Source organism: Thermobia domestica, chromosome 5 (assembly GCF_964235325.1).
Source record: "Thermobia domestica chromosome 5, izTheDome1.hap1.1, whole genome shotgun sequence".
Lineage (NCBI taxonomy): Eukaryota > Metazoa > Arthropoda > Insecta > Zygentoma > Lepismatidae > Thermobia > Thermobia domestica.
In genome coordinates, this window is record NC_137458.1 from 121,683,174 (window position 1) to 121,701,063 (window position 17,890).

The 17,890-nt window shown below is 37.8% G+C and overlaps 1 protein-coding gene across 2 annotated transcripts in view; it reads right to left on the reverse strand.

Annotated features, from left to right (window-relative positions):
• The window catches only part of Ino80 (chromatin-remodeling ATPase INO80), a 196,354-nt gene that overhangs the window by 46,794 nt on the left and 131,670 nt on the right, over nt 1-17,890 (reverse strand). For both annotated transcript variants that reach the window (XM_081759007.1, XM_081759006.1), the window contains exon 29: nt 16,075-16,180. In XM_081759007.1, coding sequence (XP_081615133.1) covers nt 16,075-16,180 — 106 coding nt within the window. The remainder of the gene's footprint in view (nt 1-16,074; nt 16,181-17,890) is intronic.

Genomic DNA, 17,890 nt, shown 5'->3' on the forward strand with positions numbered 1-17,890 from the left:
TGGTTCGACCAAGAATGCATTAAACTAGCAGAAAAGAGAAAACAGGCAAAATTACGGTGGCTACAAAATCCGAATGAAATAACTACACAAAATTTCGCAGATATCAGGCGGGAAACTTCCAAAACTTTTAGAACAAAGAAACGGGATTTTTTGAAAGCTAAAATTAAGGAACTTGAAGATAATAGTAAAAATAAAAATATTCGGGACATGTATAAGGGGATCAACGATTTTAAGAAAGGCTATCAACCTCGTGCTTATATATTAAAGAAATCTGACGGAACAGTTCTCACCGATACGGATAGCATCTTAAATAGATGGAAAGATTTCTTTGACGATTTGCTTAACACGCAGCCAAAAACTAATGTGCGTGGAGAAAAGGAGATACACACCGCAGAACCGTATATTCCAGAACCCAATCGAATAGAAGTGGAAGCCGCTATAAAGAAATTAAAGAAACACAAATCTCCGGGTGTAGATGAAATTCCGGCTGAGTTAATTTTAGCTGGAGGCGAAAAATTGTGGAACAAGATACACAAACTCATTCTCCTTATCTGGAACAAGGAAGAATTGCCACAAGAGTGGAAAGAGTCAATCATTGTTCCAATTCACAAGAAAGGCGACAAAACTGACTGTAATAATTATCGAGGCATTTCTCTTCTGTCAACATCCTATAAAATCCTCTCAAATATTCTGTTAGCAAGATTGACCCCATACGCGGATGAAATTATTGGAGATTATCAGTGCGGATTTAGACGAAATCGATCAACTATCGACCAAATATTTACCATTCGCCAAATACTCGAAAAGAAGTGGGAATACAATACCCCGGTACATCAACTATTTATTGATTTTAGAAAGGCTTACGACTCGGTTAGGAGAGAAACATTATACAACGTTCTTACAGAACTTGGAATACCGAGAAAGCTAATTAGATTAATTAAGATATGTTTAAGTGAATCCCAAAGTAAAGTCCGGGTAGGAAAATTTTTGTCCACGAGCTTCCACGTCGAAAATGGCCTAAAACAAGGAGACGCGTTGTCGCCATTATTATTTAACTTTGTGCTGGAATACGCCATAAGGAAAATCAAAGATAGCAACCAGGGCTTAGAGTTGAACGGCACTCACCAGGTTATGGCATATGCTGATGATGTAAATTTAATAGGGGAGGATAGGAGAACAGTAGAAATAAATGCAGAGATCTTATTAAACGCTTGCAGGGACATGGGTTTAGAAGTAAATGCAAAGAAAACTAAATACATGGAAGTACGTCGGGACCGTAATACGGCAAATTGTGGAGGCGTTAAAATATTAAATAATGCTTTTGATAAAGTGGATACTTTCAAATATTTAGGATCAATGTTAACAGACGAAAATCATATTCACGAAGAAATTAAATGTCGACTAAAAGCAGGGAATTCGTGTTACTACTCGGTTCAACATCTCTTGTCGTCGCGAATTCTGTCGAGGAATTTGAAGCTTAAAATATATAAAACGATAATCATGCCTGTTGTTCTGTATGGCTGCGAAACATGGTCACTTACTCTGAGGGAAGAACATAGACTGAAAGTATTTGAGAACAGGATCCTGAGAAGAATATTCGGACCCAAGAGGAACGAGAATGGGGAATGGCGGAAGCTCCATAACGAGGAACTACATAGTTTATACGGTTTACCCAACATTGTTAGGGTCGTCAAGTCTAGGAGGCTTAGGTGGGCAGGTCATGTAGCTAGAATGGAAGAAAGTAGAAACGCTTTCAAAGTCTTGACTGGTAGACCCATAGGAAAACGACCATTAGGAAGACCTAGGCGCAGATGGGAGGATAATATTAAGATGGATCTCGCAGAGATAGGAATACAAAGTAGAAACTGGATGCAATTAGCTAAGGATAGAAGTCAGTGGAGAGCTTTTGTGAACGCGGCACTGAACCTCCGGGTTCCATAGGCCATAGAGTTAGTTTAGTTAGTTAGTTAATACATGTAATTAATACATGCCATTCTACTCGCCGCACATAAGGACGAAAAACGAAATTACGGCGCCAAAAATAGAAAAAAAAAAATATTGTGATGAAACTAATCAGAAATGCCTTGAAAACAGTCTCTATATACCAGTTCATGATGTACCGTAAGAATTTGTATTGTGAACGCAACACAGTAGACAGTGTATGCGCGCAAAGTTGGAGGTTATTTCAAACAGCCAACAGCAGTTAGTTGTGCCTGAGTTGCTGACGGAGAAAGAGCTCGTCCTAAATTTCCCCAAAGTGACAGTAACAAGGTTTCAATACGAATATTGAAGAGTTTTATATATATATATATATATATATATATATATATATATATATATATATATATATATATATATATATATATATATATATATATATAGGTTGCGAATTACCGGGGGGATGAGGGGGATTTCCCCCTCAATTACATTTTGTTTTCCCCCAAAGTAATCAACTGAAGTATCCCCACCGGGGATGCTCGCTTTCCCCCCCAAACCATGCTTAGTACAATGCCAAATTTCACTGATTTTTGTTATTTCTTATAAGTTTAATCTGCTAGGCGTATTTCGAAATGAGCGATACACAATTAAAAATACAAGGTTGCATCCAAGATGGTCGCTATGGCAACCATGTCGTGCAATATGGTCCATTTCCCACTCGAACAACATATACCATGCACCAAGGTGAACACCAAGTCGTTCGTGTGCTACATGGGTATTAACCGACTTATGCTTAAGTCTGTAGGTTTTCTTCCGCAAGGCTGTGTGTAATAACGCAAAGTGGAAGATTTCAATATGAGCGGAAAAATTAACATATGCTTGTGACCATGGCTATCACTCTGCCGAATTATTAAGTAAATAAACTTAGAGAGCTACGAGCACAAAAGTGAGTACATATTCAGAAAGGTTAGGTGTGGTGTGTGCATGTAAAAAAATATGCGTATACATAGTTATTGTCGATAGATTTATTAAATTAATAAATCACTTATTTATTACTGATGCCAGATCATATTTATGTGTATGGGGGTAAGGCATTATTGTCTCATTTTGAATTATTGTATCTTCAGACTCTACGTCCTGTTAGCCTAATTTTATCCCCCCCAATATAAATTATCTAATTCGCACACTATATATATATATAGTGTACATCTAAAATGACTGTGAACCTAACAAGTGAGCCTAGTGTAAATATAGTACAGGTGGTATGAAGGACTAGTGCGGTGTCGAAACAAGGAAGAAATATTTACTATACATAGAGTTATAAAAAAAAAGTTCCAAAGAGTACCGCAACTATTCTTGGACAACTCGACAATATATCTTATATCGAACATAGAACAAGAAAACACACGCCCCGCCCCCTTTCCTGATTGGAGCGTATTGTTTACACGCAGTTTTGGTAACATGAAAACTAAGAGAACTCTTTATAGTGTTATTTAAAGAGCATTTTTACAATAGGTCTTCATTAAAATGTAATAAACAATTACTACAGTATACATTAAACAAGTGTAGTGTCAGTGAACTTGCTGAGCAATGTGGAAATAAACTGAAAACTGTAGTGAAAGTATTTGTGTCAAAGCTTTTGGCAAAATGGGGGGCATGTAATTACATGTACGAGTAATTTAGAAATAAGCATATGGAGTGGCTTGATCAAGACGTAACACTTCCAGTGTTACAACCATCACAGTGTCCCTCAACAACACCACGACTTTCGGAGCAAATAAGAAGAGGAAGACCAAGAAAAGTGTTCGAAGAGAGTTCGCAACGAAGTAAGAAAAGATATGTGAAGGAAATTGTAAAGAATACTAGCTATGCTTGGCTGCAGAATCAAGTTTGGTGAAATATGGCAACAGTACTGCAGCCGAAGTTGAGGAATTAGCGATCCAGTCTTCGCCTAAGAAACTGAAAAATATGAAAGCGCTCCATGACACATCATCTGCTACTATACGACCGTACAGCCCTGACGAAGCTTTAGGCCTTCTAGTGGATCTTACCTTGACAAAGAAAGATTATAAAAGGATGAGACTTGGAGCGAAAAAAAGAGGAGCAGATATTTATCACTCATATCAGTGCTAGCAGAGACACAAAAGTGTTATTCTGCAAATATTACGATAACTAAAAACGAGGCTGTGATGCCACTGTAAGATCTGCTCAAACATACTACACAGCATTTAGTACAAGTACGCAGTGATGTAATACTGTAGAACATTTCGGAGAACTGTGATACTATGGACATTTACTATAAATGGGGCCTACCTAGATGGTAGCGGTGGCCACAGCATATATAAACAAACTTTCGCGAATAATTTCTAATACGCGGATTCCAACATACTTTTATGTACCATTGTGCCATTGCACATGTCTGAATCTAATGATAAGAACACAAAAATATTTTGGAAGAACATGACTCCATCATCGACAAGGTAGTGCCGACCAATTGCCTTTAAGATAAAAAAAAAAAAAAAAAAAAAAAAAAAAAAGGAACGGTTGACAATGTGAAATCAGACTATGACGAAGTACAAACACAAATATTTGCAATTGCAGTCAACAATAATCGTTCTCGGCAATAGGACAATAAAATTTAAGCATATTCCGCATATAGGTATATAGGCGTAGTCGCTTCATGAGGATTTCTGAGCAGGATATCCAATAAAATCATTTTTTTAAATTTTTGGCGTCGTAACTCGGTACTTTGGCCCTATGTGCGCCGTTCCCCTAATATTTGCGGGCCCCCGGCTAAGTGGCTATGATACCGTTCAGATGGCTCTGCTACTCTCGGTTGTCAAGTACACGCAACAACATATTGCAATACAGGTACATCCATGGACTCCACAAGGGAGGGTAATGAATAGTTTGTATTTAATTTTCGGGCATTAGCAAATAATTTCTGAATTTAATGCTGCAGTAATTTCTTTATTTTTTTACGTTTACAACTTCTGTTGTAAAAATATATATTATGTCTAGGGATTATTTTGAACCCTCTAACACTCCCCCAAATTTCCTTACACACACCCCTGGGCGTAAAAATACTGTTTTCTTTGAGTGTGTTAAAATGTGTATCATTCTTCTGGGTTCACACCCTCTTTTATTTTGAACACTCCACTAAGTAAAAGTTCCTGGTGTTCTTACTGATTATGTCATTTGATACTATCGTGAATACAGAAATGGTATCAAATAAATCAGCATAAGTGCGACTTCTTTGCATATCCTTTCTTTATTATGGCTATATTAAAAAACACAAAGCCAAAGGACAAACTTTTCCCCTCACCTGCATTTTTTTAAAATCAAGTCAGGAAAACCGAATATATACTAGCGCATACTGAATACGTGGTATGAAATTTTGTCTTCCAACTCGAATAATCCAATGGAAAATATGCCATCCATCTTCCATCAGTTCCTTAAGGTTTGTGATCGTTTTATTACCATTTCATTTTGTTTGCAGTTGATAGCGATTTCAAACAAATTATACCTTTCATAAGTACTACCTATGATGTTCTCACTAGTGTACATTAGGTTTCCCTGACTTGAATTCTTTCAAAAGGATACAGCTGTTAAGAAATCTGAACTAACGAATTCATATCAATGTGCATTTCACTTTGTCTCACAAATATAAACTTATGGATAGACTTCACCATTGTACTTCTCGTAAAATTCTAGTCCAATTTGATGTATTACATGATCCCCCTTCCTATTTAAGAAAGTCGAGCGAGATACAAGATGGTCGACTTCAAAATGGAGCCCATGATGAGCATAATCTCAAATAGGTGTCTACTAATGTCGGTTAATATGTTTTTGTTTTTCATCCCTTTACCCGTTTTACAAATAAAACGAAATTTTCAAACTTGAAACACATTATTATGGCTTATTCTGATCAATCAGGATTTTGGCCAGTGCTGCCGCCTTTATTCACGAAAACACTTTCAATTTTATTTACGCTCGTTTCTTGATATTCCATACTTCTCTGCCAAGTTTGATCAAGAAACTAGTTTTCGACATTGAGAAGAAAATTATGAAATGTTGGTACAGAACCTTTTTGAAAAATTGCAAGGCACAAGGGTAAAATATGTATTTTAAAATTCATTCACTGTCTGCATTTCCATTTGAGTTATTTCTCTGAAAAATTAGCTGCTACAAGCAATAAACAGGGTGAACGTTTTCACCAGAATATTTTACAGATGGAAAAACGTTATAAAGGGAAATGGGTATAATCACTAGACCAGCAGGGAAAGCGTAATATATATGTGTTTGGTTCTACAGACCTTGGTGCAAGTTAGTTGTAAACCTGGGGCCCCGCACCACCTAAGGTCGGCCCTGCCTCCCATACGCACTAAGTTTCTAGATGAAATGAAAAAAAAAAAAAAAAAAAGTTCGGAGAGATGAACTCAGAAAGATATACGTGTCAATCTACAACAAATTTACATACAGATGGTGATCAGAAAAATGGAAACACCTGTAGTTGGCAACACGTCAGATGTTTGGGTTGGCAGTGGTGTCGTGGCGCCTGCAGCGCCGGACAGCTGGTGGTGGTGTGTTAGGTCGGTCTCCATACTACGTCAGGCGCAGTGGAACAGCAGTGTCCAGTGGCTGCAGCAGATGCAGGTAGTGTAAAATGGGAGACCTCTCAGATTTTCAAAGAGGGCAAATTGTTGTTGCGCGGTTATGTGGAGTGACTGTGACGGCAGTGGCTACTGTGTTAGGTGTTTCGCGTGGGACAGTGTCGAAGGTGATGACGACCTACACAACACACGGGAAAACCACATCGGGGAAGCGGAACAGTGGGCGGAAGAAAATCATGAGTGACAAGTCACGCCGGGTATTAAAGCGCATTGTCACGCAGAACCGTCGTGCCACTGCGGAGCAAGTGACGGAGGAACTCAATCAGCACCTCCCCCACCCTGTTTCGACAATCCCAGTCCGCCGCGAATTACATGACATGAACTTACGGGGTCGTGTTGCACCGGCCAAACTGCTCATCAGGGACCATAACGCTTTCGCACGCCGCAAATGGTGCCGCGACCATGCAACTTGGACCGTTGAGGACTGGAAACGTGTGATATGGTCGGATGAGTCATCCTTCACCCTATTCCCAACCACGGGCCGTGTTTATGTGTGGAGAACGCTCAAAGAAGCTTATCATCTGCAGTGTCTCCGCCCAACTGTGAAACATGGCGGCGGCTCGGTGATGCTGTTGGCCGCCATATCATGGTTTTCATTGGGTCCTGTGGTCACACTTAGCGGACGAATCACTGTCAAAGATTATGTCGCAATTTCAGGAGACCACTTGCATCCTATGGTCCGGATGTTGAAATGAAATGAAATCTTAAGTTTTACGTCCCACAGTTACGCCGGTTAGGATAAAGGAGACGGTGATGATGACAGATGAGTGAAATGGTGGAATGAAGAAAGTGGGAGGAAACGGGAGAACCCCGAGAAAACCCACGAGCACGGTTTTTGTCCACCACAAAGTCCACACGGCGCGAGCTGGGATCGAACCAGGGACCCCAAGCACCGGAGGTGAACGCTCTACCACTGAGCTACCGTGCCCCCCCGGTCCGGATGTTGTTCCCGGACAATGACGCCATCTTCCAGGATGATAATGCACCCATTAACACAGCTGGCGTTGTTGCAGCGTGGTTTGAGGAACATCGGGATGAAGTTCAACACCTCCCCTGGCCCGCCCAATCCCCAGATCTCAACATAATTGAACAACTGTGGTCCGTCTTGGAAACACGACTCCGGCGACGGTTTCCACCTCCATCCTCTCTCACAGAACTGGCCGATGCCCTGCACGAGGAATGGTGTAAAATTCCACTTGCTACCATTCACGACCTCTATGCCTCCATCCCACGTCGCATTAAGGCTGTTCTGAAGGCGAAAGGTGGCCCGACACCATATTAATCTGGTAAGTTGCAATTTCGCTCAGGTGTTTCCATTTTTCTGATCACCATCTGTAAATTACACTTACATATTTTCTATAGTATATCGTCTCATGGGGTACATGTATAAAACAGAAAGTCACACAGTTATCAATTATGAAAGGGTTATTTTGTCCAAGTCATCTGGTTCTAAGTATTGCTTCTCAGACCCGGCGACTTGGAAGCTGCCAAAATGTTAGGTCTGCAGCATTACTGGAGTGACGTTACTACTCTAGTTCGAACACTCATTTGTTTGGGACCCGCTATGACATTTTTAATCAAAGCATCATGCCTCGAATGTCTAAAATTTTATTTCACGTTTATTCGTCTTCCCATTAATAATAGTAATAAATGTTTTTCAATAATAATAAGTGTTTTTCGCTTCGCACTGTGAAACCAGACTATGGGTAACTTCCGAACTATGCAAATTCAATAGTCAACGTTGAAGTCTATAACTACTGGTTGCAATAGAGGCCTAAGATAAAAGGTAGAACCAATTCCTCGCAGGCTGAATCGATTGCAAAAAACACTTCTCGATATCTCTTACATTTCTGCACTATAAAATTCAATATTGAAACCGAAGGTACTAGTGAATTTCAACCACTTTCGGTTTCCGTAGAGGGCGCGAGTGGTGATGCTGAATCGATTGAAAAATATCCCTTTAACGCTACCTTAGAAAATAACTTCTCTATATTTATTACGTGTTTGCTTTGTTGTAATGACTATTGAAACCGGAAATCGTAATTACTACCACTTCTGGTTGACAAATGAGAATAAATGTCGAAATGAACATTCTTCTTGAGACGCTCAATTGATTCCGAAAGCGCTTTTCCATTTCTTTTATAGCTCTTGCTCTACAGAGATCAATTCATGAAACAGGGAGTACTAATAAATCTCTAGCAATATTTGGTTTAGTAAAGTGTTACAGATGTAGGTGTTATCTTTTCTTGAGACAATGAATTGAATCCGGAAACTGCTTGTCGCTATATATTACCATTTTTCTTCTATAGCATTAAGGGTTGAAACCATATATGATTGATTTCTACCACATCCGGTTTGAATAACGGGTTATTGACAGAGAAGAAACCTATTATTGGAATGCTGAATCGATTTCAAAAAGCCGCTTCTCGATATATCAAATCAGTTTTGTTCTTTGGAGATCAATATTAAAACTGGAAGTCCTAGTAAATTTCTAGCACTTCCGGTTTTATTAGTGTTACGAATGTATTTGGTCTAGGAATTAATTCGTGCGGTTGGTACGCACACATTGAAAATGTAGTACAAACACAAAATACATAAATACCTTAAGAAAAATATTGTCCATCGCTAGCCACCACTTTCACCCATCTGTCAGGCAATGTACGGATTCCGTGGCGAAAGAAGTCCTCATCCTTGGAAGCGATCCAGTCAGAGACCCATGTTTCGATATCTTCTGAAGAAGTAAACCGCTGTCCAATCAAATCGTTGTTCATGCAATCGAGCAAGTAGTAGTCCGAAGGAGCAACGTCTGGTGAATACGGCGGGTGGGGTAAAACTTCCCATCCGACATTTTCTAAATAGGTTTTGACCGGTTTTGCGACATGTAGGCGAGCGTTATCATGTTGAACAATAAGTTTATCATGTCTGTTCTCTCATTCTGGTCGTGTTCTGGCCAGAGCTTGCTTCAAACGCATTAATTGTCGTCGATAACGTTCTCTATTCATAGTTTCACCCGGTTGCAGCAGCTCATAGTACACCACACCTTTCATATCCCACCATATGCACAGCATAACCTTTGCACAGTGAATATCTCGTTTTGGTTGTGATGGACCTGGATCACCTGGTTTCACCCAGGCCTTTTTTCGTTTAGGGTTCTCGTAATGGATCCACTTCTCATCACCCGTAATAATTCGATGCAGAAACCCCTTTCTGCTCTGACGTTGAAGCAGCAATTCACAAATGGTTTTTCGTCTTTCAACGTCTCTGTCTTTCAATTCATGTGGAACCCAATGTGACATCTTTTGAATCATTCCCATGGCTTTCAAGCGTTTGGAGACTGTTGTTTGATCAACGCCTAATGCTGCTGCAAGTTGTTCCTGCGTTTGACACGAATCCTGCTCGAGCAATGCTGTCAATTCTTCGTCTTGAAATTTTTTTGGCTGTCCAGCTCGCTCTTGGTCTGCCAAGCCGAAATCACCACTTCTAAACCGTGCAAACCACTTCTGACACGTTCGCTCAGCTAGAGCATGGTCACCATACACTTCCACCAAAATACGATGACTTTCAGTCGCACTTTTCTGCATGTTAAAGTAATGCAGCAGGACACCCCGCAAAAACACTTTATCAGGCACAAATTGCGCCATGTTCACTTAACTACAAACTGGTGTTGTTGACGCTTTAATCCACTGCCCTATACTACGAACGATACGCGATGACAGGGGTTTGCAACACATGTGTGGATACACGAAACTGTGGGACGCTCCGTTCGTTGCGCCATCTCTTGTCCACCCGCACGAATTAATTCCTAGACCAAATAGATGGTATCTTTTCTTTAGACATTGAATTGATTCCCAAAACCGCTTATCGTTATTACCGTTCTCGTTCTATGGCGATAACTTTAAAACTGGAAACGATTGGTTTCTATCATTTCCGGTTTGAATAGAGGGTTTGTGGAGGAAAGGATCCTATTTTTGGCACGTTAAGTTGATTTTAAAAACAGCTTTTCAATATATCTTACCGTTTTTGCTCTGATACATGTCGACAGACGGAAAGATGAGCAGCCGGCTTAGAACTGTTTTAGAAGACTTCCGATACTTATGCACACCATAGTTTGAAAAGTGGGAATTTTATGTCTCCTCTTCCGTGCTTCTTTTTATATATCAGTTCTATTGTCTCTCATCTTTTGAAAGAAATGTTGGAAAACAAGTTTATCATGTGGTTGAAGTTATTTTGTAGTTTGCGTGTGCGTGCGTATATATGTATGTATATGTGCGCAGCGTTTCGCTTGACTGGATTTCTGCTATTCTGAAACTTAACAGTGTGTCTTCATACTGCTAACATTACTCACTAATGTTCTATCAACGCGCATCAAGAGAGGGAGTGACGATTTCTCTGACGTCACGACATAGAGGTGACGTCTAAGGCAGAAGCTAGCTTTGAAATCTTTTCGTGAGATTAACGAGACTTTCTAAAAAAAAAAGTGTGGGTTTTCCCAGGTATTAGTAAAAAAAGAAAAATATATAAAACTTCTCTTCACATTCTTCTTCTAGAAGGATTTTTTTTCCATTTTCAATAAAGTGAGTAGTACATTCAGTAGTTAAGTTGGACAATTGGAAATAATTAATAATTGTATTTATATCAATTATTATTATCAAGAAACTCTTATTTTCAAAAATTTAGAAACTCAGAGACTAAAGTAATGCATCTTTCTTTACAACAATCCTAATTCGCCATGAAACTATCAGGGAAATAAATTTAACAGGTAATTTAAATGGAACCGCCCTAACGTGGGATCACACTCTTAAAAGTAAAAATCAGTTGTACTATTTTCAAGTTTATATTTTATTACTTTATTTTTTAAAGTTTAAACAACTGTAATGGTAAAACTACATTTTAAGTACTCAAATCTTTTAAATTAGAATGTTGCTTAGTGGTATGGGCACTTTTTATCAAATGAAAATTAAAATGTGGAGATAATATAACATGTATTTAGGTTCCATAATTGAAAAAAAAAAAAAAAAAACAGAAATATTCTACGTAAAGAAGTGTCTATTTTACTATCATCATTGCATGCACAGAGTTATTAGGTATTATCTTCCCTACACATTTTCTAACTCATCTATTATAATTGTAGACTTTTCGTAAGTTAGGAATTCGGTTTTAAAAGCTCCTTATGTGTCTTTAATTTTAGTGGCAATGTTTCTCAACCCACTAAGGCAGAACTATTTCGTATATCTGGTGAGAATGAAAAACTACTTACTTAATTCTTTATCAAACTTTCGCCATACTCATAGTAAAAGGATTAAACATAACGTTATATAAAATTCCAAGATCCTATACCATGCAGTTTGGATGTGATCGAAGGCAAGAATAGGTTAAACTGATTAACTCTTAACTTGTCAGCTTACATTTCGCAGCAAATGTAAACTTAAGGGTTACCATACTCTAGAGATCTACCTTATCCATAGGCTAGGGTTCAAGAACATCTTATGGTATAACATTGTCGAGATATAAGAAAATGTTCATTATACACTATCGCGTTTTAATTTCTTACTCAACTTTAAACAGCTACTGTACAAATCAAAACATTACAGTTCGGATATATTTTAAAACAGAAACGTACGTAAAGGAACCACAGTTCTGAATTGGTTGACTGAATTGCTTTCGAGTCCCGTTCAACAGCGAGACTATACATATAAGACGTGGACCTACAGCTTACAGTAGAATCCGAATTATATGAGCTCCCACCGGGAATCAAACCCAGGTCTCCTGCGCTAAAGACGTGTACGCTAACCATATAGCCACGAGGAAGCTCCGCACTTTTAGACATCAGAAATCGAATCTAAGATCACGGACATCAAAGGTAAACATGCTAAAGATTCAGGTACTGGTAACGATAATGAGTTTCGTTTCACACTGTGAAACTACGGTAACTTCCAAACTGTGCAAATTTAATGCTGAAACTGGAAATAGAAGAGTGGCAAATCGTGAAAGGCATCCCGCGGTGGTCTGTATCATGTTGTTTGTATCGTTCACTGTTATTATTTTATGATTCCCATTAGCAGACTAGTGAACCAACAGTGATTTCTGGAATGAAAAGTAGCCCTGAAACCTAAGAAGGTTGGCCACCTCTGGTACACAGGAACAAAATTAGAACTGGAAGTTGTACTAGTTTTTACTACTTCCGGTTTCAGTGGAAGAATAAGAACTGGAACGAAAATTTCTGGGACGCTCTCTCTTACTGTTTTTGGTCTATGATGAACAAAATTGAAACTTTAAGTGGTAGCACATGCCTACCATATTCGGTTGCAATAGAGGAAGGAAACGGAACCTATCCATGCGGTACTAAAATCATATAAAAATGCTTCTCGCTATTCCTGCTTTCTCACTATGGTAGCCGTAGATTTTCAGCCCTTACGGTTTGAATAGTGACAAAGATCGAGATAAAACTTATTCTTGGGACACTGAATCTAATCAAAAAGCCACTTCGTGCAATCTCTTAACCGTTTATCATCTGTAGAGAGCAGTACTGAAACTGGAAGTGGTCACTTTCCATTGCAATAGGGAAATAAAGTCACACCGAACCTATACATGCTGTAATGAATCCATATCAAAAACTATTTCTTCCTAATAAATATAGACTATATGTCCACGTGTGTTGAAAAAAGAAATAGCTATCTTTTACTACTTCTAGTTTGAAATGCGGGTTAGAGATGGAGAGGAAACTTATTCTTCGCACGCTGAATCCGTATCAGAAAGTAATTTCTCATCATCTCTTACCGTTTACGTTCTACGGAAATCAAAACCAGACGTTGTGGACTTCTACTACTGGTTTTAGCACAGAGATACAAATGGAAGCAAGATACATTCTTAGGTCACAGAATCGATTGCAGAAAACAACTTCTCTCTATTCATTGCCTTTTACGCTCTACAGTGATCAATGGTAACACTCGGAAATGGTCTATTTCTACCACTTACGATCTGATTAGACAGTTGATGAAGATGGAACCTTTCCTTCGAACGCTGAATCTATTCCTAAAAACTGCTTCTCGCTATTTCTTAATGTTTCTGCTCTGATACCTAATGACAAGACAGCCGATCTGTAAGATTCCCATATTTACGTACAGCATAGTTTGGAATAATAATAATAATAACAAGAAGAAGAAGAAGAAGAAGGCACACCTACATTTTGAGAGATTGTCGTCGAGTTAATACTCCACATTTTCTTCACTTCGGCACATACAACAGATAGTGATGTCGTCAGCACTATGTCTCGACCACCTTTACCTTCCCACGTTTCCCTAGGTATTCGTTTCACAGAGGCTGGGTGAATAACTGAACCGATTGGAAACAATACAACGAGAAATAGACCATGTCCAAGTCTTTCGGTTGGCAGATAATTCTCACCAACTACGTCATCGCTAATAATAATAATAATAATTTCAGAATAAACTTTGGTCGGTCACAAAATATATAGACTTATCAAACATTTTTTCAGGAATGTTTTATCTTCTCTTCCTTGTGGAAAATCAGGAGCCGCACCACAATAGTGTTGAAGTCATTAGTCCCAACTTGATTAGTATTATAATTTAAAGTAATGAATTCTACTCAATCATTACTACTACTCGGAACAAGGAAGAAAAAAAATATTAAAAAAACTTGTCTACTGCAACAGTAAGATTTTCTCAGCTTTTTATCCAGGAACAATTTTTACTTGGAGTTCAAATGTGTGATTTCATTGTATATGATATAAGAGCCTTTGTATTGTATCAGAAAACGGAATACCTTGAAATATATAACAGATTAATATCTATAATAGTCGCATTGCTTCTCAAGTATACACGTGAAGATACGGACTTGTATGAAGTATGTCACACACGTGCACAGGATTCTACATACTGTCGATAATTGAAGCTGAAAGTTCGTGTTTATCTCACAAATACAAGCGACGACAAATCTGGATATTAAGCAGGCAGAGGAAGATGTTGAGATGGTAGTCTAGGAGGCCCATGCTTATGTAAGCATTATTGCGCGGTAACACTCACAGTTACATGCACCAGAAAGAAAATACAAAACGCCACAGCATTTATTCAATTTACGGCTACTCTATCAATATTATCAACGTTAATCCAGTTATATGTAACGGGTGCTGACATGAGCAATGTCAATATTAACAATTTGTCGCTCAATTACGAAATCCAAGTTCATGGGCAGCTTATCTCCATTTATGGTATACTGCAGTCGTGGTCATCTGTACTCCAACAATTACAACAGAATCTATGTCCATCATTACAAGCGATATATTACCAGTCCACAGAAATCTATAACAAGTTCTACCAGGGCTGGCTGGTTTAAACCAGCTAGTTTGAAAAAAATAAATAAATAAAGCTTTAAATCATGCGAACTTCATGGTGACGTTTCCATATATCAAACCATCTGCATTAGTTTTATCTCCTTTTCACCTTTTAACCAAGGCATCCCATGTTCAATTCTCGGTCGAGCCACAATCCTTCTTTCAAGTGTTAACCAAGTAGCGGTTCGAATGTCACTTTAAGCGAGTCTTCTCCTTAATAACCTTGGTATTACATAAGGAAGTTAAGCCTAAAAATACGAAACGAAACCGAATTGTATATTTCTGCTTGCCTGAATGCCTTTGTTTTATAAAGAAGCCAAGGTTGCTTACAAATTGGCAAAATTTATCGACTGCCTACGTAGCTTCTAACATTAGCTTGGATTGGACTTTCAATTTTAATTTTATTGAATATCTATATACTAAATTTATAATTTAATACCTCAGTTTTAGCGTTCTGATTATTATACGTTCACCTTAAAATTTTACATGCAAAGCAATAATGGGATTTTCTTGGTGGCTTTGCATTTAAAGTAGTAACAGGATTTTCCCGGTGGCTAAGATTGGAGTTTCCCGATTTAAGAAATTTACTGACCGGACCACCCAACTTTATAATGAAACGGGACAGTCTCGATTTCCGAATAAGCTAATATACTGTTGGTGTTGGAGTGAAGTGGGTGGAACTTCCATTCTGCTGTTCCAAGTATAAATGGAGGACAATTTCTCTCAGCTCGGGTCGGATTCCGCTTTAAGCTTATGTGACCCCTTCCAGCATAAACCCGTTATTGCATAAAAACACTAAGGCGAAACAAACTTATTTCTGTAGGTTCTCTGCTACAGAAATAAGCATATATAATATAAATACATAGAGCAAATAAAAAAAACTTTTTTTTTTTTTTTTTTTTTTTTTTTTTCAAAAATAGCCATGGTTTTTGCTAACCCTGTGTGCTCCTGATCCTAGATCACGGATGACGAGGTGACAAAAACAATGCACGTATCACAGAAGACTTATATGACTAGAATCAAACTATAATAATAACAACATATCGATGTTTTACCGGCCATCAATTTAATTAAATTTCAGAGACAATGAGAAAAGAAATGCATTCTACTTACCAGTACCAGACCCAGAGCCAGGAAGATCTGTCGTGCCATCAATGTCGACCACCAGCGGAGCCTCATTGCTCATTTCATCTATTGCTATTGCACTTCCTTGTGATATCTAAATAAACAATAACATTATTTTTTATTATAACGAAATAAAAACATAATTATCTAATAAAGCAATACGATGTAACTAATACAAAGGTAACTAAAGGTGAATACTGTAAACGAATTCAATGTTTAATTTATTTATAAACTGAAAAACTGAAGAGTAACAACAGTGACACTTTAAAACTCAATCACGGTAGGTTGAAGGCGTATTATTAAATCATAATATTATAATACATGCACAGACAACTCAGAATAATTATTCATAAAGTAAAAAAAACTTTCACGTAAAAATTATCAATCACACATTTTGCTTGGAAACCTTCAATCTTCATTAAGAAAATATCAAGAATGACAGAGAATCTAAGAAAGAAAAAAAAAATAAATAAATAATGGAACAAACTTTCAAAAATCTGCAACCATCAACATTTATTGGTAGTTAAATGTCCATGATTGCAGACTCTCCAATTTTTACCTTAAATTTTAGCACTTACCTTCTAATTCTTTATTTTTTCCTGAAGTAAGTGGAGTTCAAAAGTGTACAGTTTATTTATTTACATTTTAGTTTTAATTACATTATAATGCTTAACGCTTCTACTATGGCAAACACTTGTTTAATCACTTTGAAATGTTAAGTCTCTTTTTTTGATGTTCCTTCTGACCAAATAATCTTCCTTGTCTTATCAAACAAATGCCGCTACCATTGAGCTTAGTAGTTAGTTCATATCCTACAACATCTCAGAAATAATTATTCGAAATCTGATTATGGCTCCGACAACTCAATAACATTCCTTATTAGAACGATGGCGTTAGGTTGTGGGAAGGACGTGTGCCATCTCGAGAAAAGCAGTAGACGATCCTTACGAACTATCCAGAATATTCATCACACTTAGAAGCAGTTCAGGGACGAATGTGGCTGTATTAAGTGAAAGATACATTGATAAATAGAAACACTTACCTCTTCTTTAGATTCGAAATGAACGCGGACGGGTGTAACAGAAGAAAAGAAATGATTTACATTTTTCTTCCGTTTTATACACAAAACAAACAGGAAATTATTTGAAAGAAGAACACGCAAAGAACCTACATGAATTTTCAGGAGACTGAACATACCCGAACACTGATAGAATACTGCGAGTTCTGAATAACGAAGTGTTAAAATTATAACTAGGAAGATCATTCTCAAACTAGATAAGGAATCTTGCGCAAAAATCATGAAATTAGGAGTTCGACACCTGTTCAGGTGTTAATTGTTTTAATACTAATATACTGCATATTGTAAACCACTGTTCAAATTTTGACGTTAAGATAAATATCAATGGGATCAAAATGAAAGAAAGTTTGAAGTATATAATAATATTCTGTAAGCCGTTCCTTCCCCCTCCCCCACACAGAAGAACGTGAATAAGTAAACCACACAACAAAATATTGTAATTTACTTAAAGACTGAAACTGACGCATTTGCAATAATTTTTAATCTCTCATTTTCTCATCATTTTAATAATTTGATTTAAAATGCGTCAATTGCAGTCTTTAAGTAAATTACAACATTCACTTGGGTAATTTTCTGAACTGAAATTCATCTGTTGTCCGATTCTTCATTAACCCTACAAATCCCAAGTTATTTTAGTTAACAGGACATCCCACGAGAGGGAGCTCCTCGAACCCATAAGTTTTGTTAGCCCTCCATATACTCTCGTACATAAAAGTACGTAAGACT